This window comes from Coregonus lavaretus, assembly GCF_964263955.1.
Source record: "Coregonus lavaretus genome assembly, chromosome: 1".
In the NCBI taxonomy this organism is placed as follows: domain Eukaryota; kingdom Metazoa; phylum Chordata; class Actinopteri; order Salmoniformes; family Salmonidae; genus Coregonus; species Coregonus lavaretus.
Window position 1 is genome coordinate 63,738,309 of NC_139988.1, and position 26,830 is coordinate 63,765,138.

The window sequence follows — 26,830 nt, forward strand, 5'->3', positions numbered from 1 at the left end:
GTCTCTCGCACCGAGGGCACTGGGACTACTTTCCTGAACATGTCCTCACCTTTTAACACAACTGGCCTCTGACCCACCACCCATGTTGGACTTGTGAACTAAATCATAATGTGCTCCTGCCCCTCAATCTCCAAGAGTTTATTTCCCATTAACAGAAAATCCTCTAATTCATTTAGAAGTTTGAAACGCTGTATAGTGCTTAATTAAATGGTTCCACTTTATATCAACTTATGCTGGCTTCAACCATTATACAGTAGATACAGTGTAATTACAATGTTGAGGCAGTGTTACAGTGTTGAGGCAAGTACAGTGTAATTACAGTGTTGATTCAAATTAGCACCAGAGAAATTAATAAGAACACTAAGAAGTCAACTCAAATAAGGATCTCTATGCATAGCAGTTCATCTGCTGCTGCATAGACTATAAAGATAGATCATATATCATTTACCATTCCACCGCCCTGCTACATTACTCCCAAACAGATACAAATAGACATGTTGTTTTGTGGGTAGATTCACAGAGACAGTAAATCCCACAGAGACATGCTCCCATGGGCCTGTTGTCTGGTCTGGCAGCTATGGCTGTTTGTTTACGTGAGGGAAGGGAACGCACCCCTGCTGTTGAACAGGATATGAATACACACAAACACTCGCTCGGACGCAGAAACACAGACAGACAGACAGACAGACATACATACAGGCAGACAGAAAAAGAGACCCACAAACACACAGACACACACTCAAAGAGACACACACACCCACACCCACACAAACACCTCCACTCACACACACACTGTGTAGGATTCTTCTGCAGGAGGACTGGGTTTACTCAATGTGCTTTGGCACGGGTCTGGCAACCTGGTGGAGCAAGCTGTCAGAAAGTGGCCCTTGGACAGCAGAACAACACAAATACTGCTGCTTAGATCAGGGGGTGGGGAGACAGACAGCCAGAAGGTTCAGCCCCCGTGGAACAGCTACCTTGGTTCTCTGCTGTTGTTGTCTGGCTATGATAGCTACTTCACAGGCAAATTGAAAATATGGGAGGCTGAAGAATCCAAATAGAGCGAAAGACCTGCATGTGCATTTTAAGTCTTTGTTGTCTTGTTTAAAATACATTCTGTAGACCACCTAAATTGACGAGAATAGCTACCTTTAGTCTCTGTTGTTGTTGTCTGGCTTTGTAAGCTACTTTATATGCAAATTGGAAATATTATATGGGAGCATTGACAAAACTAACACAGAGAGGACTGTATGCATACACTCTTAGAAAAAAAGGGGTTCCAAAAGGGTTCTTCAGTTGTCCCCATAGGATAATCCTTTTTGGTTCCAGGTAGAACCCTTTTTAGTTCCAGGGAGAACCCTTTTGGGTTCCATATATAACCCTCTGTGGAAAGGGTTCTACATGGAACCGAACCAAAAGGGTTCTACCTTGAACCAAAAAGGGTTCTTCAAAGGATTATCCTATGGGGACAGCCGAAGAACCTTTATAGGTTCTAGATAGCACCTTTTCTTCTAATAGTGTAGCATATTAAGTCTGTGTCGTCTCATTTAAAAGACATAGGCCACCTCAATACGTGAGTGAGAGCAAGAGCAATTGCCCGCTTGTTATCTCATGAGCTACTTCAATGTTTCAATAAAGGAGCAATAGTTCTGATAAGGAGCCAAGCAGTAGCTGCCACGTTGATAATTGATCATGATGTACTGTAGCTTTGTGAATGGCTTTTGGCATAGCTGCTCTATGAAGAATACCATGAAGAATAATACAATAGACCTGCTTGGAGGTCAATGGCAAGCTACAGTACACTGTTCAAAACGCCAGTTTCAATACTTGAACATAGAACAATGTTCTTACAGCATGCATCTGTGAATTAATCCTTTAGGAGTTCTCCATATATAGATAGACAAAATGGGCACACACACACACACAGATAGACACACACACGCACAAATAATAAATCTCCCCCAGAATATAAATCAGCCTTGAGAGAAGCGGAGTGGAGGACAGAGTGAGAGCGAGAGAGAGATGCAACTGGATGCATTTGATGCAGTGCTCCCCAAAGAGCTCTCATCTCCTTCTCGCTTCCAGAAAACATTCTGTCTGAATGCTCTGAATCGGAGAGAGAGAAAGACCACACAGCATTAGTGAGCCTGCGAGTCTGTTCTTTCTTTGAGAGCATGGCAAAGAACAGAGTATCCCCCAGGATATGGGACTGTAAAAGCTCTGAGCTTCTGACAGTTCCTAGGTCTCAACTGCATTTGAATAGATGATGTAACAATCAGAACTATGTTGTAATTTTAATAATTACAATGTTAATGTCAAGTTTGATTTGTTAATTTCCTTCTCAAGGTTCTAAACTTAAATTGACTTTTTATTATGTTGTTTATCAACTGTGAACTTTTCATTCTAATAGCTTTTGTAAAATTAAAATATTTTTAAGGGCGTTGAATTTGGAATCATGCACTTTTCTTTTCGGGAAAATTAGGACGTTTAAATTCTGGGATAAAAAAGACAACTCAGAGCTCAGTGGGGCGCTGCTCTCAATAGCCAGTCTGCTACTCCCAACTCCCTTTATCCCTCACCCTCCTCCTTCCCTCCATCCTCAGTCTCTTCAAAAGCTGAAAAGCTCCAAATTGAACTCAAACGAAGAACACTTATCCCATATACAGTGGGGAGAACAAGTATTTGATACACTGCCGATTTTGCAGGTTTTCCTACTTACAAAGCATGTAGAGGTCTGTAATTTCTATCATAGGTACACTTCAACTGTGAGAGACGGAATCTAAAACAAAAATCCAGAAAATCACATTGTATGATTTTTAAGTAATTAATTTGCATTTTATTGCATGACATAAGTATTTGATCACCTACCAACCAGTAAGAATTCCGGCTCTCACAGACCTGTTAGTTTTTCTTTAAGAAGCCCTCCTGTTCTCCACTCATTACCTGTATTAACTGCACCTGTTTGAACTCGTTACCTGTATAAAAGACACCTGTCCACACACTCAATCAAACAGACTCCAACCTCTCCACAATGGCCAAGACCAGAGAGCTGTTTAAGGACATCAGGGATAAAATTGTAGACCTGCACAAGGCTGGGATGGGCTACAGGACAATAGGCAAGCAGCTTGGTGAGAAGGCAACAACTGTTGGCGCAATTATTAGAAAATGGAAGATGTTCAAGATGACGGTCAATCACCCTCGGTCTGGGGCTCCATGCAAGATCTCACCTCGTGGGGCATCAATGATCATGAGGATGGTGAGGGATCAGCCCAGAACTACACGGTAGGACCTGGTCAATGACCTGAAGAGAGCTGGGACCACAGTCTCAAAGAAAACCATTAGTAACACACTACGCCGTCATGGATTAAAATCCTGCAGCGCACGCAAGGTCCCCCTGCTCAAGCCAGCGCATGTCCAGGCCCGTCTGAAGTTTGCCAATGACCATCTGGATAATCCAGAGGAGGAATGGGAGAAGGTCATGTGGTCTGATGAGACAAAAATATAGCTTTTTGGTCTAAACTCCACTCGTCATGTTTGGAGGAAGAAGAAGGATAAGTACAACCCCATGAACACCATCCCAACCGTGAAGCATGGCGGTGGAAACATCATTCTTTGGGGATGCTTTTCTGCAAAGGGGACAGGACGACTGCACCGTATTGAGGGGAGGATGGATGGGGCCATGTATCGCAAGATCTTGGACAACAACCTCCTTCCCTCAGTAAGAGCATTGAAGATGGGTCGTGGCTGGATCTTCCAGCATGACAACGACCCGAAACACACAGCCAGGGCAACTAAGGAGTGGCTCCGTAAGAAGCATCTCAAGGTCCTGGAGTGGCCTAGCCAATCTCCAGACCTGAACCCAATATAAAATCTTTGGAGGGAGCTGAAAGTCCATATTGCCCAGCGACAGCCCCGAAACCTGAAGGATCTGGAGAAGGTCTGTATGGAGGAGTGGGCCAAAATCCCTGCTGCAGTGTGTGCAAACCTGGTCAAGACCTACAGGAAACGTATGATCTCTGTAATTGCAAACAAAGGTTTCTGTACCAAATATTAAGTTCTGCTTTTCTGATGTATCAAATACTTATGTCATGCAATAAAATTACTTTAACATCATACAATGTGATTTTCTCACAGTTGAAGTGTACCTATGATACAAATTACAGACCTCTACATGCTTTGTAAGTAGGAAAACCTGCAAAATCGGCAGTGTATCAAATACTTGTTCTCCCCACTGTATGTTGGAAAACTAGTTGCAGTCATCATTAAAAAGAACAGTGGATAAGGCAAGTTATTGTTTTGGTATCTCTTCTCTCACAAGAAAGTGGCTTCTTTGTACTTTTTGGTGAACTTTGTGCCTCGTAAGGTTGTACAGAGAAGTTACTTTGTGTCTCATACAGGAAGTTCATAATGTCCTTGAATCAAAACGCCCATGACAATACAGTTGTCTTTTGTTCAAGAAAGCTATAGCCTTATACCGACAAACCCAACACAGTGGAACAGATCCATAGAAAAGTAAGTGCACTGTAGGTATACATATATTCTCACCACAGGACTCTCCATGATGCCCTTGAGGAAGATGAGGTCCAGGTCATTGGCTATGGTGGAGCTGGTGCTGTCACTCAGAGTGTCCAGAACCTGCTGCATAGCTGGAGACAGACACAGGAGAGAAGAGGACAGTTAGGACTACAGGTTACTCACCGTTCCACTTTTCCCCCTGTGCAGTGAATATCATTTTACAAAAATGAATAATTAAGTAAGCTCTTTGCAGCAACTTTTTGAGTGCAGATCTATTATATTGTTTGTATATCTATACTCGCTGGTTTTACACACATACTAACCCTTTGGGAGAGTGCAATGGTTTTCTTTTGATTAGTCACCATTGGTCAGCTCATAAGGAAAATAAACACATAGAGAATGAAGAGAGAGAGAGAGAGAGAGAGAGAGAGAGAGAGAGAGAGAGAGAGAGAGAGAGAGAGAGAGAGAGAGAGAGAGAGAGAGAGAGAGAGAGAGAGAGAGAGAGAGAGAGAGAGAGAGAGAGAGAGAGAGAATAGAGATGTTCACCGGAAGCATGAGCAAAATGACCTAGAGAAAAAGTAAAGACATACAGAGAGAGAGATGAAATGTCTCACATCCTTTCCAAAGCAATCTCACCACTGTCAGTCAATTCCCTGTGAAGTTTATTTCAGTCAGTGGGGACCACATCTCACCTCCCCTCCGTCTCTCTCTCTCTCTTATCTCTCTGCGGTAGAGTCACAGAGAGAGAGTCGGGGCAGCAGGAACTGTACGATCTGAGGAAGTCACGTCAACAACTCCCTTCAAAGCAACTCCACTTGTATAACTAGGAAGGTTGGCAGTGCAGTTCGTCCACTGATTTTATACAACAAAAGGGACACATCATAGTAGTTGACTGACTGACTAACTGACGGACTGTCACTAACTGACTGACTGACTGACTGAGTGGCTTTTATTTAACCAGGTATGTCATTGAGAACACATTTTCTTTTACAATAACGACATTATTCTTCCCTCATTATGCTGGATAGCTTTTCGTTCATCTTCACTGTCTTGTCCCATCCCCAACCTATAGCAATGCATCAGACATGTAAATTGTCAGAGAAGTCACAGTGGGAGTCAACTAGGGCAGGGGTTCTCAAAGTCGTAATGCATATATATACACTACCGTTCAAAAGTTTGAGGTCACTTAGAAATGTCCTTGTTTTCCATGAAAACATACATGAAATGAGTTTGAATAGGAAATATAGCAAAATGCATAGGACATGTAGTCATTGACAAGGTTAGAATTAATTATTTTTAATAGAAATAATAATTGTGTCCTTCAAAATTTGCTTTCGTCAAAGAATCCTCCATTTGCAGCAACTACAGAGGAAATTGGCTCCAATCAAGCGCCGTCCACAGGGTATGGCATGGCGAATGCAAAATGGAGTGATAGCCTTCCTCTTCAAGATCCCTTTTACCCTGTACAAATCTCCCACTTTACCACCACCAAAGCACCCCCAGACCATCACATTGCCTCCACCATGCTTGACAGATGGCATCAAGCACTCCTCCAGCATCTTTTCATTTGGTCTGCGTCTCACAAATGTTATTCTTTGTGATCCGAACAACTCAAACTTCGATTTGTCTGTCCATAAAACTTTTTTCCAATATTCCTCTATCCAGTGTCTGTGTTCTTTTTCCCATCTTAATCTTTTCTTTTTATTGGCCAGTCTGAGATATGGCTTTCTCTTTGCAACTCTGCCTAGAAGGTCAGCATCCCGGAGTCGCCTCTTCACTGTTGACGTTGAGACTGGTGTTTTGCGGGTACTATTTAATGAAGCTGCCAGTTGAGGACCTATGAGGCGTCTGTTTCTCAAACTAGACACTCTAATGTATTTGTCCTCTTGCTCAGTTGTGCACCGGGGCCTCCCACTCCTCTTTCTATTCTGGTTAGAGCCAGTTTGCGCTGTTCTGTGAAGGGAGTAGTACACAGCGTTGTACGAGATCTTCAGTTTCTTGGCAATTTCTCGCATGGAATAGCCTTCATTTCTCAGAACAAGAATAGACTGATGAGTTTCAGAAGAAAGTTCTTTGTTTCTGGACATTTTGATTCTGTAATCGAACCCACAACTCAAGAAGGCCAGTTTTATTGCTTCTTTAATCAGCACAACAGTTTTCAGCTGTGCTAACATAATTGCAAAATGGTTTTCTAATGATCAATTAGCCTTTTAAAATGATAAACTTGGATTAACAAACACAACGTGCCATTTGAACACAGGACTGATGGTTGCTGATAATGGGCCTCTGTAAGCCTATGTAGATATTCCATAAAAAATCAGCCGTTTCCAGCTACAATAGCCATTTACAACATTAACAATGTCTACACTGTATTTCTGATCAATTTTATGTTATTTTAATGGACATAAAAATTGCTTTTCTTTAGAAAACAAGGACATTTCTAAGTGACCCCAAACTTTTGAACGGTAGTGTATATATATTTTATATCTTGCCGTGGACCCCCCTGCAGTATCTCCGCCAACTGGGGGTCCACGGCCAGATCAAAAAAATATTAAACTGTATACACTACCGCTCAAAAGTTTTAGAACACCTACTCATTCAAAGGTTTTTCTTTATTTTTACTATTTTCTACATTGTAGAATAATAGTGAAGACATCAAAACTATGAAATAACACCAAAAAAGTGTTAAACAAATCAAAATATATTTTATATTTGAGATTCTTCAAATAGCCACCCTTTGCCTTGATGACAGCTTTGCACACTCTTGGCATTCTCTCAACCAGCTTCATGAGGTAGTCACCTGGAATGCATTTCAATTAACAGGTGTGCCTTCTTAAAAGTTAATTTGTGGAATTTATTTCCTTCTTAATGCATTTGAGCCAATCAGTAGTGTTGTGACAAGGTAGGGGGGTATACAGAAGATAGCCCTATTTGGTAAAAGACAAAGTCCATATTATGGCAAGTACAGCTCAAATAAGCAAAGAGAAATGACAGTCCATCATTACTTTAAGACATGAAGGTCAGTCAATACGGAACAAGTGCAGTCGCAAAAACAATCAAGCGCTATGATGAAACTGGGTCTCACGAGGACCGCCACAGGAATGGAAGACCCAGAGTTACCTCTGCTGCAGAGGATAAGTTCATTAGAGTTACCAGCCTCAGAAATTGCAGCCAAAATAAATGCTTCACAGAGTTCAAGTAACAGACACATCTCAACATCAACTGTTAAGAGGAGACTGTGTGAATCAGGCCTCATGGTCGAATTGCTGCAAAGAAACCACTACTAAAGGACACCAATAAGAAGAAGAGACTTGCTTGGGCCAAGAAACACGAGCAATGGACATTAGACCGGTGGAAAGTTGTCCTTTGGTCTGGAGTCCAAATTTGAGATTTTTGGTTTCAACCACCCTGTCTTTGTGAGACGCGGTGTGGGTGAACGGATGATCTCTGCATGTGTGGTTCTCACTGTAAAGCATGGAGGAGGAGGTGTTATGGTGTGGGGGTGCTTTGCTGGTGACACTGTCTGTGATTTATTTAGAATTCAAGGCACACTTAACCAGCATGGCTACCACTGGTTTGGTTTGGGCTTAGTGGGACTATCATTTGTTTTTCAACAGGACAATGACCCAACACACCTCCAGGCTGTGTAAGGGCTATTTTACCAAGAAGGAGAGTGAAGGAGTGCTGCATCAGATGACCTGGCCTTCACAATCCCCCGACCTCAACCAAATTGAGATGGTTTGGGATGAGTTGGAAAGTGAAGGAAAAGCAGTGAAGGAAAAGCAGCCAACAAGTGCTCAGCATATGTGGAAAGTCCTTCAAGACTGTAGAAAATAGTAAAAATAAAGAAAAACCCTTGAATGAGTAGCTGTTCTAAAACTTTTGACCGGTAGTGTATATGCATTACATTTTTTTACTGAATATTACTAACAACAACAGATTAAACACATTTTGGCCAAGGGATCCGTGGAATAAGTTTAAAGGGTGTAATACAATAATACAATGTAATATCATTATATATCATTAATCTACAATTTAGGTTCTTAACCTTGGGCATCATGGGCCTGGGAGGCTCACGGGTATATTGGTATCCACTGCAGTACTCCACCAATTATACATTTTTAACTCAATACTTATTGTATTCCCAAATTTGCAGTTTTTTTATCAAACATAAATGCATTGTAATTTAAACTTTAAAACTGCAACATTTTCTCTCTGCCTCATGGCAAAATATGTAGAATTGCAGGATATTAGCTTCAAAGCTGCAACAACAAAAAATCTCTCTGCCCCATGACAACATTTGTAGAATTGCAGGAAATGTGCAACATTTTCTCTCCGATGCCAAGAGGCAGGCCTTTAAAATGTTCCTTCCCAGGGCCCGAGACTTGGTTTGTCCTGCCATGCACTGCCAAAGTCATAGTAAAACTCCTTGTATGCTTTTTCTGTGTCACTCAAGTCAGGGGTGCAACTTTCACTGGGGACGGGGGGACATGTCCCCCCCACATGCTGAAATTGTATTTTTGTTCCCCCTCCAGTTTTATAATTGGAATGTGATACAAAACGAGGCAACGGTGTGCTTTACCACCATGCGGACACCTCCGAGCGGTCGGGTAGGCTGTTTGGAGTGTTTATCCAACTTGATAAAAATTATAATTATGTCCCCCCCCACTTCTAAAACCAAAGTTGCGCCCCTGACTCGAGTTGTGTTCTCATTATGAGGGGGTCCATTATATATTTGCTATCATAAAAAGGGGTCCCCGGCCCCAAAAGGTTTGAGAACCCCTGCACTAGAGCTATTTTTCCCATGTCATCACTTGCTAACGAGGCATCATTCCCTAATGAGGGCGTGATATGTAACTCAGAGATGACCTGTCCAACTAGAGCGCAGCTTATCAATTTAATCACCTCCATTAGGAGTGACTGTGCTGCAAATTTGGAGACACAACGACCCTGGATCATTTACTGCCTCCCACTATAATATTGTTTTCTTATAACCACAGATCAAGGATATGATTACCCTACCCTACCAGAGACCGTAAAAAACTATAAAACAGATCCAACCCTTAAAGTCCTACTCCAGTTTTCAGCTAATTTATCACCTGATTTACTTAACAAAAGGCACATCTCAATAGGTGGTCCAGGTAAGTCATGAAATATCACAAGTGTGGGGGTGGGCCTTTCCTCTTTTGTTCTCTATTGCTCCTCTATTGTTCCTCAAGCAAGGGGGGAGGCACGTGTTTTTGATACTCACATGGATGACAACACTAAAGATTATTAATTATTAATTATTTTTATTAATTAATATGCCATTTAGCAGACGCTTTTATCCAAAGCGACTTACAGTCATGAGTGCATACATTTTTGTGTATGGGTGGTCCCGGGGATCGAACCCACTACCTTGGCGTTACAAGCGCCGTGCTCTACCAGCTGAGCTACAGAGGACCACATCTATTGTGAACAATAAGATTTGGAGGACAAGATGTATGATGATGTATGATGATGTATGATGACTATAAAATCACTTTTTGTCCCCTCAAACATTTTTTGTAAACAAATCAAAACGGAATTAAAAAGAATTAGAAAGCTGGACACTATGAAATATGCAAATGATGTTAAGTAGCCTAATAATGAACCTATGTTTTGATGTGAAAACAGATTTGTATTTATATTAATTAATCTATTTTGTTTGTAAAATCAAACATTAAAACAACTTTAATAAAGATTATTTTTAACAATAAAGAAAGAGAACATCTGACCCTGTAATAGTGGCTAGGAGCAACTTCTACTAACTCCACCTTAGTCCATAACACCATAGCTCTGGTGAGACAGACGGGTAAGATGACATAAAATATAGAGAGAAGAGGAGAGTAGAGTAAAGAAGTTGTGCATCTTTTCCAACATGAGGGTCAGTGTGAATCATGGCCAAGAGTTACAAGTAGTTCTGTACTCACTGTAGAGACACAATCACAGTAAGGCTATAAAGAGCTCTGAGGTCAGTCATGCATTGTACATCAGACACAGCCTTGACTTGTGTCAAAATAAATGGAAGTCACACACTCTAGTCTACTCCAAATCCTCAGGCATGTCACATTTTAAGAGAAACGTGCTACGAATCTATGATGAATCTCACACACACACAAAGGGTCTGTTACCACAAAATCCCTGATGGTCAGAATAATACTGTTCATTTTCAAGAGGATACTGATTCATGGTTTGTGTTGCGTTCCCTATCATTTTTTTACATCTGTCCTATCATTACAGACCTCTCCCCAATAATATAGATATTACTGTAGCTATACTCATCCTAGACAGCTTCTGCAGTTTCAACACATCCACCCACAGATGTAAATAGCAAAACATAAAGATGCAGCCTGGTCTTGGTTTCCACCGGGACAGGAAGGAAGGAAGGAAGAGGAAGGAAGGAAGACCCTCCATGATTACAAAACCCAGCCTCCCTCTGCCTCCCCTAAACAAATAATTAGATGTAGCGTGCAGTGGTAAAAGCTTGTTATCCCGCCCCTTCTCCCCTCATCCTCTCTTCTCCTCTTCCCCCTAAACCCTTACTGTCATCTGGAGATCTGGAGCAGAGGTTGCAGATCAAAATCTGGAGCGGAGGTTGCAGAGAACAGATCAAAATGCCGACCCAGCTTTTCCAGGCCCTGCATAATTCTCTTTAATCACCAACACCCACCGCAGTGTGCCCACTCTGCACTTTCCCATGAAACGTCGGTTCTACTACTCCACTTCGGCTTCACACAGGGTTTGTTTACACTTTAGTTTACAGGGCCCTTCCTTGCTTCTCTCATTCTCTCTCTCTCTCTCTCTCTCTCTCTCTCTCTCTCTCTCTCTCTCTCTCTCTCTCTCTCTCTCTCTCTCTCTCTCTCTCTCTCTCTCTCTCTCTCTCTCTCTCTCTCTCTCTCTCTCTCTCCTCTCTCTCTCTCTCTCTCTCTCTCTCTCTCTCTCTCTCTCTCTCTCTCTCTCTCTCTCTCTCTCTCTCTCACACATCCTCTCTCATCCTCTCTCTCTCTCCTCGCAATCCCTCCTGGTCCTCTGTAGCTCAATTGGTAGAAGCATGGCACTTGTAACGCCAGGGTAGTGGGTTCGATCCCCGGACCACCCATACGTAAAAATGTATGCACACTTTGGATAAAAGTGTCTGCTAAATGGCTTATTATTATTCCTATTCCCATCAGTTCCTACAATGCTGACATCATGTAACGTTACACAGTAGGCTCTTTACATGGCTTGAGTAAGATATGAAGGAGAGCTAAATAACGGAGGGGGGAAATAAGTAGCCTAGCCATGCTTTTGGAATATGTTTGCTGTCTTGGCAGATTACGAGCGAAGGTGTGAACGCGAACTGGCTGAATCGATATCACCGTCCCCCCTACTCACAAGGCAGGCAATACGCTTGACCTCATCTTTACTAGATGCTGTTCTTCTACTAATCTCACTGCAACTCCCCTACAAGTCTCCGACCACTACTTTGTATCCTTTTCTCTCTCGCTCTCACTACTCACTCTGCCCCTACTCAGATGGTAATGTGCCGTCGCAACCTTCGCTCTCTCTCTCCCGCTACTCTCTCCTCTTCCATCCTATCATCTCTTCCCTCTGCTAAATCCTTCTCCCTCCGATCTCCTGATTCTGCCTCCTCAACCCTCTTCTCCTCCCTTTCTGCATCTTTTGACTCTATGTCCCCTATCCTCCCGGCCAGCTCGGTCCTCCCCTCCTGCTCCGTGGCTTGACGACTCATTGCGAGCTCACAGAAGAGGGCTCCGGGCAGCCGAGCGGAAATGGAGGAAAATTAGACTCCCTGCGGACCTGTCATCTTTTCACTCCCTCCTCTCTACATTCTCTTCCTCTGTTTCCGCTGCTAAAGCCACTTTCTACCACTCTAAATTTCAAGCCTCTGCCTCTAACCCTAGCTCTTTGCCACCTTCTCCTCCCTGCTGAATCCACCTCCTCCTCCCCCTCCCTCCTCCCTCTCTGTGGATGACTTCGTCAACCATTTTGAAAAGAAAGTTGACGACATCCGATCCTCATATATTAAGTCAAATGACACCGCTGGTCCTGCTCACACTGAGAGGAGGGGATAGGGTCAAGCGGGCAGGTTGTTGGGCGGCCGGCCGTCACAAGTCGCAAGATTTCATCTGGAGAGAGGGGAGAAAGAAGTCAAAGCATAGGGTAGGGCAGTGTGAGCAGGACCAGCGGTGTCATTTGACTTAATAAATGAGGATCGGATGTCGTCAACCTTCTTTTCAAAATGGTTGACGAAGTCATCCACAGAGAGGGAGGATGGAGGGGGAGGAGGAGGAGGATTCAGCAGGGAGGAGAAGGTGGCAAAGAGCTTCCTAGGGTTAGAGTCTCTAGCCAACTCTCCTGCTATCTCTCTCAGAATGACCTTCTTGATCCAAACCAGTCTGGTTTCAAGACTGGTCATTCAACTGAGACTGCTCTTCTCTGTGTCACGGAGGCTCTCCGCACTGCTAAAGCTAACTCTCTCTCCTCTGCTCTTATCCTTCTAGACCTATCCGCTGCCTTTGATACTGTGAACCATCAGATCCTCCTCTCCACCCTCTCCGAGTTGGGCATTCCCGGCGCTGCTCACTCTTGGATTGCGTCCTACCTGACAGGTCGCTCCTACCAGGTGGCGTGGCGAGAATCTGTCTCCGCACCACGTGCTCTCACCACTGGTGTCCCCCAGGGCTCAGTTCTAGGCCCTCTCCTATTCTCTCTATACACCAAGTCACTTGGCTCTGTCATATCCGCATATGGTCTCTCCTATCATTGCTACGCAGACAACACACAATTAATTTTCTCCTTTCCCCCTTCTGATAACCAGGTGGTGAATCGCATCTCTGAATGTCTGGCAGACATTTTAGTGTGGATGTCGGATCACCACCTCATGCTGAACCTCGGCAAGACGGAGCTGCTCTTCCTCCCGGGGAAGGACTGACCGCTCCATGATCTCGCTATCACGGTTGACAACTCCATTGTGTCCTCCTCCCAGAGTGCAAAGAACCTTGGCATGACCCTGGACAACACCCTGTCATTCTCCGCTCACATTAAAGCGGTGACCCGATCCTGCAGGTTCATTCTCTACAACATTCGCAGAGTACGACCCTACCTTACACAGAAAGTGGCACAGGTCCTAATCCAGGCACTTGTCATCTCCCGTCTGGATTACTGCAACTCGCTGTTGGCTGGGCTCCCTGCCTTTGCCATTAAACCCCTACAACTTATCCAGAACGCTGCAGCCCGTCTGGTTTTCAACCTTCCCAAGTTCTCTCATGTCACCCCGTTCCTCCACACACTCCACTGGCTTCCAGTTGAGGCTCGCATCTACTACAAGACCATGGTGCTTGCCTACGGAGCAGTGAGGGGAACGGCACCTCCTTACCTTCAGGCTCTGATCAGATCCTACACCCAAACGAGGGCACTACGTTCATCCACCTCTGGCCTGCTAGCTCCCCTACCTCTACGGAAGCACAGTTCCCGCTCAGCCCAGTCAAAGCTATTCGCTGCTCTGGCACCCCAATGGTGGAACAAGCTCCCCCACGACGCCAGGACAGCGGAGTCACTGACCACCTTCCAAAGACACTTGAAACCCTACCTCTTTAAGGAATACCTGGAATAGTATAAAGTAATCCTTCTTCCCCCACCCCCCATAAAAAATAAAATAAAAAATAAAGGTGGTTGTCCCACTGGCTATCATAAGTTGAATGCACCAATTTGTAAGTCGCTCTGGATAAGAGCGTCTGCTAAATGATGTAAATGTAAATGTAACGCGACAAGAGAATAATGTCCCTATTCAACAGTGTGTATGTTGGTTACTGCTGCCATTGTTGTATTTTTACAAATCCAACATGGCCTCCTTCTTGTGTCTCACTGCCTTGCTGTTCTGTGTCAGTTGCCAGATTGGGTTGCCTCGCTCACTTTCCCTGACCTACACTACAATAAAAGAGTTGTATAAGAAGAGTACACGTCAGAAGTTCACCAACATATGTAGGTTTAGATGTCAGTATTAGTTCAGATGATCCCTTTCCCATAGTATATGACCTGCAGAATCTGTGTGTCACAATCGTTATAGTGAGTGGACCAAGGCGCAGCGTTGAAGGCAAACATACTATTTTTATTAATAGTGATAACACGAACAAAACAACAAACGATACGTGCAGTCCTACGGTACAAACCAAAAGGAACAAGATCCCACAACTACTGTGGGAAAACAGCCTGTCTAAATGTGGTTCCCAATCAGAGACAACCAGCAACAGCTGACACTCGTTGCCTCTGATTGAGAACCACTCTGGCCAACATAGAAATTCAACAACTAGAATCTACAACACAGAACACCAACACATAGAATCTACACACCCTGGCTCAACATATAGAGTCCCCAGAGCCAGGGTGTGACACTGTGTAATGCATGCTATTGTGATTCAAATTAAAAAGCAGTATAATCTTTATGCAGAATATTAAATTACTAGGGGACCGGTTACTATGAAATCCTCCCCTATGAACTGTGTCCAGCTACCATTGCCAAGAATAATAGTTTCAACCACGCTAAAGAAGTACTCATTTATCTCTATCCCACAGTTGATATACACAGTAAAAACAGTCAAAAACGCAAGCATTTGTACAATAATCAACTATTACAGTGTTGCTTTGAATTACAGTTTAAAGACAGACTCAGCGATATGACATAGATGCAGAAAGTAAACAGTATAGTGGGTCAATTTCTGCAACAACTAAGAGCGTTGAAGCGCAAGGCTCAACAACAGGTAGAACCCTTTTGTTTCCAGGTAGAACCCTTTTGGGTTCCATGTAGAACCCTTTCCACAGAGATGTCACCATAGCAGAACTCTTTGAATAACCCTTTTTGGTTCCAGGTAGAACCCTTTTGGGATCCATGTAGAACCCTTTCCACAGAGGGTTCTACATGGAACCCAAAAGGGTTCTTCCTGGAATAAAAAATGGTTATCCTATAGGGACAGCCGAATAACCCTTTAAAAAAAATAAGAGCAGGGGTGCAACTTTCACTGGGGACGGGGGGGACATGTCCCCCCATATTCTGAAATTGCATTTTTGTCCCCCCAAGTTTTATTATTGGAATGTGATACAAAATGAGGCAACTGCTCCGAGCGTCAGGAAGGCTATTTGGTGTGTTTATCCGACTGGATTAAAAAAATTAAAATAATAAAATAATGTTGTCCCCCCCCACTTCCAAAACCAAAGTTGCGCCCTGTATAAGTGTGTAGAGCAGTCAGCAAGATTACCACATTCCACTGGCTTTATTAACAGCCTAAGATGGCAGACAGACGGAGGCTTGGCGGCTACCCCATCACAAAAGGTAAAACTACGTCAAAGAATGCTCCCTCCTTGTCCGTTTTCACCCAAAACAGCACCATGAGGCCACAGGTGACCAGCCTTTGACTGCTAAGCTTCAGTTGATCTCATCGGGAAGCCGTTAAGGTCCCACAACGAAAACCATACAACCGGATGTAATAACGGTTGTAATAACCTCTGTTTGCTTTAGAGAAACTGGTAGACGTCTTTAAACCTGAAAATAGCTCAGAATATAATAGGGAAAGGGGACTACCTTGAGTTACACACCCACTCATGCATTCTCATGCTATGCGGTGAGGTCACCTCTAAAAAGAGCTGCAATTAAAGCACCAATGTTGCACATCACCGAAACAATCAAAGTTCTTATTGTTTGTGGTTCGGCACCCTCTGCGGGATTATCACAACCGGATGCATACGGTTTCAGGGGAAATGGAAAGAGAGTCTGTGACACGACTTCCGCTTTTGGACGTTAACAAGGCAACACTCCATCTTAACTCCTCCTCCACATTTACTGGATTGGTTCAACAGTGCAGAAGATAACCTCCGCCGACAGTTTTTTTTTCTCTCGTCAGGACCGGAAAGAAAGAACTGACATTTTTACACCTGCTACGTTAGGTTACTGCTTCAGGACCACAGAGGGGAACATTAACCTCAGCATTAGTGGAGGCAACCGGTTGCTATGGAGCACTACAGCTCCAGTGAGGGAGACAGGGGATGTGGGTGTTTTTGTTGTGTAGTGAATCCACATAGGGAATATACTGGTCTGAGATCTGTCTGTCGTTGTCTTGCCATACATATGTCAGAGGGGTTGGCTAAAGTACATACAGATCCGGGCACAGAGGAGCAGACACTGGTTTTACATTTCAGTCATTTAGCAGACGCTCTTCTCCAGAGCGACTTACAGTTAGTGAGTGCATACATTTTCATACTGGCCCCCCGTGGGAATCGAACCCACAACCCTGGCGTTGCAAGCGCCTTGCTCTACCAACTGAGCTACACAGGGCCATTTCCTAGTGCATGCATGCACACACACGCACACACACACACACACACACACACACACACACACACACACACACACACACACACACACACACACACACACACACACACACACACACACACACACACACACACACACACACACACACACACACACACACACACACACACACACACACACACACACACACACACATACACACTCCCCTATGGAGCGCCTGACAATAACAACAGGATGTACAGTGGATATTGGTTTTGTAGAGGTTTGAAGGATGTAGGAAATACAGACTAATGATGTCTAGAGATAAAGCATTTGAAGACAGCCAAAATGTGGGATTTGAATGTGCTAAAGGACTACTCAGTAATTCATACTGGCATGTCTCGAGGGTCTTAACAGGTAGTGTTTCTGTAAGCTATATGGGTAGTTTCCCTGAAATCCTCTTCGACTTTGCTCCCTCTAAGTAAATCAATGAGGTGTTTGATATGACTGTAAGTAATTGCTGTTAAATGGCTTTTTTTAAGTGAGTGCACTGCTTAGGAGCGATTTATAAATCAAATAAATTCCACATTGACAATGACTGACAAATTCGCCTAGATTACCTATCGGGAGTAAGAACTTTAAAACATTACATTTGACAGAGATATGAAACTGTAATATAATAATTTCCCCTGCTTTCCTACAGAGTTGTGTAATTAAACTAAGGCCTCAGGTAAAGATGAGTGTCAGTAGACAATATTCAGTAAATGTCTTGGAGTGGAGCTTATTCCTGAGTGATCTGTAACTGATGAACAATTTATGATGGAACATGCACTTTTAATCAATAGCTTGTCCTCCCTGCTGAAAAAAACAGTATAGACCAGCATAGTTCTAGTTTAGATGGTTTAGGTCAGGGGTGTCAAACTCAATTTCCCCACGGGACGAATTCGGTCTTCACCGAGGGCTGGAGGGCAACATTTAAAATGTATTATATTTCCTTGCCGTTACAATTTGCCTAAAAAAATCGCTTTTTCAATTTTCGATGGTCCCTGACTGTCTAGCGCTCGCTTCCATGACTGTTAGCAAGCTGGACAGAGTGAGGAGACTATAAATGTAGGTTCATTATCATTTCTAGACAGTTTTGATTTTGTTTTAGTCATTTTAATGTCAATTGAGATCTAGGCTACATCAAATAGAATCCAAAATGTCATCCAACACAAGGTATTGTATTATAAATTGAGCCAGCCTAGTGTGTGAACAGAGTTCTAGTTTGTAGATTTCAGAGTTGAAATCAACATTCACACAGTGACACAGTAAGTTTACTGTTAAGACAATTGATTTGGGCTGATTTTTGCATACAGTGCGTGTGCATGCAGTGTGTGTGTATTTGCATACATTTGTGTGTTCATGTGTGCATGCATGTGCCTGTGTCTAATGCAAGTATACAATATATGTGTGTAACACCTCCTGACAGTCAGATATTACCAAACCCCCTTCCCTGTTGAGAGCACAACAAACCCTCTGAAGGGCCTACAGTATAGCAGCCATTGAAACCATGGTGATGGTCGTTGCTCCCAGTCTGCGTGCCTCAGAAGGGCTCCAACCTCATTACCAAGCTGAAGGTCATCAGTCCAGACAACAACCAGTGATATTTAGTGACATTTCACTCTTGCACCTCCCATTATATTGAATCGTAGTATGTCCAGGAAAAGATGACAGGAATGGAACAACAGGCCTATTATATGATGGCTGTCAGGAAAGAAACAAAGACAAATGTGTGGAGTAGTCATACTTTGTAGTCATACTGGGTGGTTGATGCCCTGAATGCTGATTGGCTGACAGCCGTGGTATATTTAAGCAATACGGCCCGAGGGGTTGTGGTATATGGCCAATATAGCACAGCTAAGGGCTGTTCTTAAGCACGACGCAACGCAGAGTGCCTGGATACAGCCCTTAGCCGTGGTATATTGGCCATATAGCACACCCCCTCGGGCCTTATTGCTTAAATATACCCCGGCTGTCAGCCAATCAGCATTCAGGGCATCAACCACCCAGTTTATAATAACATTTCAATAGCAATATGACATGAGATAACATGACAGAGATGGAAGATGTCACCATTGTGTCACCAAACCAACCATCTTTGGGTCTTTGAAAATGGCTATATAAAACCCAGGTATTATTGTTAGCATTACCAAACCACATAATCAAATCAGGATGTAAGACCATCACAGTGAGTCCAATTCACTCAGAAAGAATGCACTCAGCAGTCACCATTCTATGGCACCACACAGCCTCGTCATACACGAAAACTCCCCTTACTCATCATCAATGGTGTTGATGATGGGTGCGTCCTCAATGGCACACTATTCCCTTTATGGTAAGCAACTTCTGACCAGAGTCCTATGGTTAGTAGTGCACTATATAGGGAATAGGGTGCCATTTGGGACATTAGCAATGATCTCTTTCCTGGGACATTACTTATTGAGCATTCATCTGACAGGTCCTGGTCCAGAGAGGGATGTTATTTGAAGGTTGGGACGCTCTGAGAAGCGCACTGTTGCATAGGAATAACCTCATAATAGAGAATACACAATGCACCGGGTAGGAGGGAGCTCGTCAATGAAGGACTAATGTGAATGTACTGACAGACTGTCTTGTCTGTCACGTCAAATGGTATTAGGAGATACATCTCGACCGCACTGTGTTGTACAGCAGTACGTACCACAAGCGTTATCTTATTCATTCCTCATTCACCTCTCTCTCTTGCTGTTTCTATAATGTATATTATATAATGACATATTATGATCGTTGACGCAACATTTTGTCTAGCAAAGGCATATGATTCGAGTACATCCTGTGAAAGCTTCAATGCATTCAGTTGTGCAACTGACTAGGTATCCCATTTCCCTTCATGTTCCATTTCAACCACTATCCATTTGTACAGTGATACATTTCCTTAGCGGCTGTGATTTCACTGACTGAACATAATGTTGAATAGTATGACAAACAACAATCAATGTGAACAGCATGGACACGGATGCAGTAAAGTATGCAATAAATGCAATTTGTAACACCACCATCAATTATGGATAGAATCTACAAGAGCACTTGCCCCACACACTGAGAGCACATACAGTATTATCAATGTATTATCATTCAGCTTTGTTCTATGGGAGGCTGTCACTATCTATCTTCTGGTTATTGTAACACACGGCCATTTACTGTTACGGGCAGCCATATTTGTCATAAAGAGTATAATGGTTATTATCATAGAAATAGAATCAAATAGATTGATTATATTTCTATGGCTATATGAGGGCTTTGTGTAAAGTAGTACATGTTTTCTCTCTATGCACTCTCTCATTTTCCTTCAGTCATAAGGGACACTGGATCGATACATACATTAGTTTAGCCAGTATGTAATAATTCCACTTGATCAATGGTCAAATTAAGGACAGGAATACCATACAAAATGAAAAATGATAAGTAGTCCCATATGTGGTCCTCTGTAGCTCAATTGGTAGAGCATGGCGCTTGTAACGCCAGGGTAGTGGGTTCGATCCCCGGGACCACCCATACGTAAAAATGTATGCGCACATGACTGCAAGTCGCTTTGGATAAAAGCGTCTGCTAAATGGCATATTATTATTGTATGCTTGAGATTCCGCTGTTATACAGTTTCACACCTTAGCAATGAGTCTCGCACATCCACACCCTATTGCCTTGAGTACTCATTTGTCTCCCTTGTTTCTCCCAGATAGGTCATAATTCTCACAACCACACTTCACTTCTAGTTCTAGACCAATACATACAAGGAGTAAGTGGAACACGTCCAAACATAGCTGAACCATAGAATCCAAACCCTCATCCCTTCACCATAGATGAACCACAGAGTCAAAACCCTCATCCTATCTATGACCCCTATCAACAGAGTTCAACCCTCATCCTTTCACCATAGATAAACAAATAAAACCCTCATCCTTTCACCATAGATAAACCATTAAAACCCTCATCCTTTCACCATAGATAAACCATTAAACCCTCATCCTTTCACCATAGATAAACCATTAAAACCCTCACCCTTTCACCATAGATAAACCATTAAAACCCTCATCCTTTCACCATAGATAAACCATTAAAACCCTCATCCTTTCTATGACCCCCATCACCATCAGCATCACCCCAGCCGCCTGTCCTTACCTTCCCCACTGAGCTCCAGGCACTCCAGGGACATGACAGAGTCCTCCTCCTCCAGGGAGAACCTTCCAAACAGGCTGCCAGCCATGTGGTACACACACACCACCACGACACACACCTAGCGACGACTCACACACTCACACCTGAGACAAGCTCCTGAGAAAAGCTCCTCCCTCTCTCTCTCTCTCTCTCTCTCTCTCTCTCTCTCTCTCTTCTCTCTCTTCTCTCTCTCTCTCTCTCTCTCTCTCTCTCTCTCTCTCTCTCTCTCTCACTCTCTCTCTCTCTCTCTCTCTCTCTCTCTCTCTCTCTCTCTCTCTCTCTCTCTCTCTCTCTCTCTCTCTCTCTCTCTCTCTCTCTCTCTCTCTCTCAATACCTGCAGCTCCTGAGAGCTGCCAAGGATGACTGAGCCTACTCCCACTGAACGGAAGCCTCTCAGAGGAGAGAGGAAGGGGCCAGAGAGAAATAGAGGGGGGAAAGAGGGGGAGGGTAGAGTGATGCATCTCACAAGGGAGGTGTGATGCTTGGAAAGGAAGGGTGAGGCAAGGCACAATGATATTCTACTAGCCACTACCGTGTGTGTTGAGAGGGAGGGAGAGCTTGGGGGCTGAGGGAGGAATCTTCTGATTGGCGCTTATATCAAGAACTTCCTTCCTGTTTAGTGACATCATCATGGTTCACCACACATTGGCTGTGTCCGGATTCTCCACATTAATTTAACAATGATGAAAACTCCTTCCAACCAATCCTATACTTTTAAATTCATGACAGGACTGTGCAATGCACGCTTCTGGAAAAGGGTGGAGAATTGACACGTAGCCAAAATCCAAGTAATAAGAGAGACTGGGAAAGCTATGAAACTCAATAAACTATTTCTAACCTTCTCTGTGCACTTTATTGTGGCTGTAGCTATCTATTAGCATTTTGCTCACGAAGCAGTACACATAAAAACATTACGGCTTCATTGACTGAGTGCAATACAAATAAAAGTGTAATTGTATCCGGCTGCATATCAGTGCCAAAAAATATCCATAATATTAAATGCAACCATTTTTGATAACCAGGAGACATGAAATTGTTTCGAGGCACAATTTATTCTAGGTTACTGAAAACGTCAGTCAATGAGACCTCTCCCTTGGCTAGTTTACAAATAGAGATTGACATGCGGGCCATTTCTAAAAACAGATTTAATGCACATTCAATATCTCAGGGGAGTTGAACTGCCATAAATCTAAATTCCCCTCCTCTCCTCGCCAGCTCAAACTCCTGAGATACATCTACTGCACATCAGACGCCATAAAACTTCCGGTAATACATTGAGTCAGCCAACCATTGGTGAAAACACTTCAAATAAGAGGATTTTCCCTCTCCTCCATCTCTCTCTCCTTCACTTGCCCTCCCAGTGGTTAGATACATGTATATGATCTTATTGTCTCTGTCTTTGTCCTTGTGTATGTGTCTGTCCAAGTCTGTCTGTGTCCTTGTCCTTGTCAATGTCCTTCTCCCACTCCCTCTCCCTGTCCAATAGCAAACACATAAATCAGCCCACAAAGCAGGTACAAAGCCTGGCCAAACAATCAGGGAATTTAAAGCATTTATTTGAAGAGTTAATAATGCTCATCACCCAATCCCAAAACGACCAAACCCCCATCTCACCCCAACACTAACACCCACTAGAGAAGTCTCGTCGGGGGGCATGCACCAAGGTCAGTGTGCCTCCATTGGAGAGTAGTGAGGGCTAATAACAGACAGATTCTTCCAGACAGCCAGACTGATAAATCTGAGTTGGAGTCCGAATTCACTGTTCCATTAGGCACATCATTAGTGCGAGTGGAGATATCTTGCAGGGCCCCACGTGATAAACTGTCCCTCCCTACTCTCTCTCTCTCTCTCTCTCTCTTTCCTACTTTAACGCTTTATCTCTGTCCCTCCATCATTTCTCTTCCATCCCTCTCATGTTATGTGGAAATATGCTGGAGTGGGGGGTCAGTCATCCAGTTTCATTCATCAGAGAAGGTTGAAACATCCCTCTCTCCCTCACCCTCTTTTTCGCTCTCACCCTCTCTCTTTCTCGCTCACCTCACCCAAGGTTAAAACCTGTCCACGGTTAAAACTTTGGATCACTACCCCTCTCTCTCTCTCTCTCTCTCTCTCTCTCTCTCTCTCTCTCTCTCTCTCACACATACGCACACACATACAAACACACACACACATACATATACACACACACAGACACAGACACACTTTTCACCCCTCTTTCTCTCTCTCTCTGTCTCTGTCTCTTTCTATCTCTCTGTCACGGTGAGGCCAAGCCACTTACCAGAGTCTGAGCTGGCTGATGCCACGGGCATTTTGGAAATCTGGTCTTCCCAAATCCTCTTCTCTGAATCTTGTTAGGTCAACTGGAGAGAGAGAATGAGAGAGGGGAAAAAGAAGGAGAAGAACATGGTAAACACACATTAATTATTGATCAGTTATGAATATGACCAACCTCAAACCCCAAACTGGAGAAATGGACCAAGAGGAGGGAGGGAGGATAAGAGAAGCTGACAAAGAGCAGTAGAGGGAGACTGAGGGAGTTCTCCCTCATGTTATTTACACCCACCCAGTCCCAGTATAGTTTCCCATGCCCACACATGCCCATTCTCCTGTTGTCAGTGTCTAATTATAGGTAACACCCACACTGTCCAACTCAGTTTCCACGAAGTCTACTATCGCTAGTTAGAGAGGTTGGCTACAGTAAGTGAGTGGGCAGGATAAGATGTTGTACTAGCTTGGAGAGGATCGTTAAGGCATCTGATTGAACCCATTGGCATTAGGCCTAATGTCGTCAGGAACTGGCTAGAGAGGCTCAACAACTTCAGACATGGGCTAAATAAATAGTTTGCTGATAGATTTGCAAAGAAGATTTAAAGAATTGCATTACATTACAGCAGTGCGAGATCAAGGACAAGTAGCGACGGATTGAAGAGGTGAGTGAGACGGGAGTGTGTGAGAGACGAGAGAGAGAGAGAATGGAGATGGAACAAAGGTGGAAAAAGAGAAGTCGATGAGGGAGAACAGTATCCAAGGATGTTAATTCCTGGTTGCCATGACAATATACTGCAGACTGTGGTCAGGGTGAAGGGGTGGCAGCCAAATAGGAGGGAAAGTCTATCATTCAACCCCCTCATCCAGAGACACACAGACACACACACACACACTTCTTACAGTATAAAGCACAAAGCACAATCATCATCTAAAAAATGTGTGTCTGTGCAGATGAGTAGATTACCACCACATTAACACTTAAACAGGCCGAAGCTCGAATTGTAGTTCCTGCTGTACCATTGAAACATACTGAAACCCAGAGTGTGAGATGTACTCTACCACTGCCCAGGGCTTTGCATAACTCTGATCTATGCAGATCTGGCTCTTAAAACATTCACACCAGTCCCCACAGCTTATCCCTCCCTTCCCAGCCCTCCCCAGCCCTCCCCAGCCCTCCCCAGCCCTCCCCAGCCCTCCCCAGCCCTCCGGTGTTTGCACTGGGAAATGACAGAGCACACACGCACGCACACACATGATAAAGCACACACAGACGCACACACACACACAGTTGCTCTCTCACACATAGACACAAACAAACACGCACACACACACAAATTACAGAGCTTGTTAAAAGTATACAGGCAGCTTAGGAGTCAAGCCGATTGCACTGACGCTGCACATCAAATGATATCGTTTTCTTAGCCTATTATGAAAACTGATGAAATTGCAATCAAGCGATTAAGCCTTAATAAAGCACTTTCCAATCTAAATAATAAGGGTATATGAATGTACAATAGTAGCATTAGATTCTACAACAGAGATCAGGGTTTGTAGAGTTCAATGTTCCTGGTAGGTCTTTTTTATTGATTGTGTGAACTGCTTTGTCTTTTGGTGTGATCTTGCCCCCCCCCCACACACACACACACACACTCACACACACACACACACACCCAACCATCCATTGTCTCTGCCTCCAAAGTCCCATGTTCTCTGTCATACTGAGCCGAGGCCACACCTACACCACAGCTGCTATGACATCATGCTCACAGCGCAGGCCTGCAATCATCATCTCTCCACACTGCTAACCAATTAAGAGAAGAGCCCAGCTGTAGTGGAGAGAAATACTGACACTTGGCCAGGGCCACACAAACAGGGGGACGGACGACAACAGGATTAGCCCACATAATCTCAGAGAGGGTAGCGTTTCCATTTCTATACAGTCATTTACAGGTCTCTGATATATCTTTTTAATAGGTTTGTTATTACATAAGCTAGGTGTCTTGGATCCATTAGAGTGTCATCATAAATTTTTTACATTTTAGTCATTTAGCAGAAGCTCTTATCCAGAATGACGTACAGTTAGTGAGTGCATACATTTTTTTCATACTGGCCCCCCTTGCACAGGAGCCAGCACCTACTTCCTTAATGTGTGGCACTGGCACACAGGTGTTATATCTACCCCCACCAGGAAGATTCCACCTTAAAGCTGTGATGCTAACACACACACACACACACACACTGTTACTGACACACACAGACTCTCTGACATACACCTACTATGAAAGAATCAGACACACACACACCACAACCAAACAAGTCCTAATCCACGCGTGGCTCACGTCATGCCTAAAAATAACCCTGCCCGCACTCCCACAGGTTCCTCTCCTCCTCTCATTACTTCACAAGGGGAAAATGCTCGTATCCAAGACAACCGCAAGGACCTCTTTCCTTTTTTCCACCGGTTTGCCATGGCAACAAGGAAAAATGCGTAAAATAATCATAAGGGGAGAGCGAATTGCAATTGTACTCAATTGGGGGAAAATGAAAAGTAAATGGTAGTAGTTTAATTTATCTTTGCTATTGTGTTGTAGTTTTTATATCAAAACAATACTGAGAATGAATTGTAGAGGGTGAACAGCACCATTGAAATCCAGAGTATTGCCTTCAAAACTAATCACAGTGGAATCGATCACAGCACAGTGAGATACACAAGCTGGATCACAAGGTTTGGCTTTAATGGCAGTTTAAAAGGCCAAGTCAGAGGTATATGATGAAAGCTCTCAATGAAAAATGTATTTGTGAATGTACTCTCTCACCCGAAAGACTGATTAACTTGATTTCAGATTTCAGATATGTATCATGTCTCACCAAAGTGCTTGAATAAACTTCAGGGGTGTGTGTCTGATTGTACAGTTTATATAGTTTATATTCAGGTCCACTGGTGCAATATTTGAGTGGCAAGCGTATGGTGCATTTGGCCTGGGGCCAGGGCGGTATTCATAAAGTGTCTTAGAGTAAGAGTGCTGATGTACGATCAGTTTAGCCTATTAGATCATAATGAATATGATTACATGGACAGGAAGGACCTGATCCCACTCTGAGACCGGCTCTGACACCGCCCTGATTTCTCCATGAAAACCTAAAGGTAGAGAATTCCAGAACATTTATAAGGAGCTTTTGAATAACAGATTAAATGTTTTACTTAATTGATTTAATAGCTGTGAAATCAGGTGTGACCTAAATTCCTCCTAAACAAGCTCAAATTAATTAATTATTCTAACTCTACCTTCTGTGACTCTGCGTCACACAACAGCAGCCCAAAATAAATTGAAATGACAACATCAAAACAAAATAGTATTTGGTAGGGAGGAGAAACAAACTAATTTAAATGTCATTTGAAGCTAGTACGTGCCACATGGTTGACTGAGATCTGAGATATGCATGTTCAACACTGTTTTCATTCTCAGCACCTCATGTATATTG

The 26,830-nt window shown here is 43.5% G+C and overlaps 1 protein-coding gene across 4 annotated transcripts in view; it reads right to left on the bottom strand.

Annotated features, from left to right (window-relative positions):
• mpp2b (MAGUK p55 scaffold protein 2b) overlaps positions 1-23,388 on the bottom strand; it is a gene marked incomplete at its 5' end in the record, with an annotated part of 42,961 nt that extends 19,573 nt beyond the window's left edge. For 2 of the 4 annotated variants that reach the window (XM_084147869.1, XM_084147868.1), the window contains 2 exons: positions 4,546-4,646; positions 23,358-23,388. In XM_084147869.1, coding sequence (XP_084003995.1) covers positions 4,546-4,646; positions 23,358-23,388 — 132 coding nt within the window. Of the gene's footprint in view, positions 1-4,545; positions 4,647-21,043; positions 21,129-23,357 lie in introns of those variants that run through there. The other 2 variants (XM_084147867.1, XM_084147866.1) reach the window with 1 other exon arrangement.
• Positions 23,389-26,830: the final 3,442 nt, after the last annotated feature.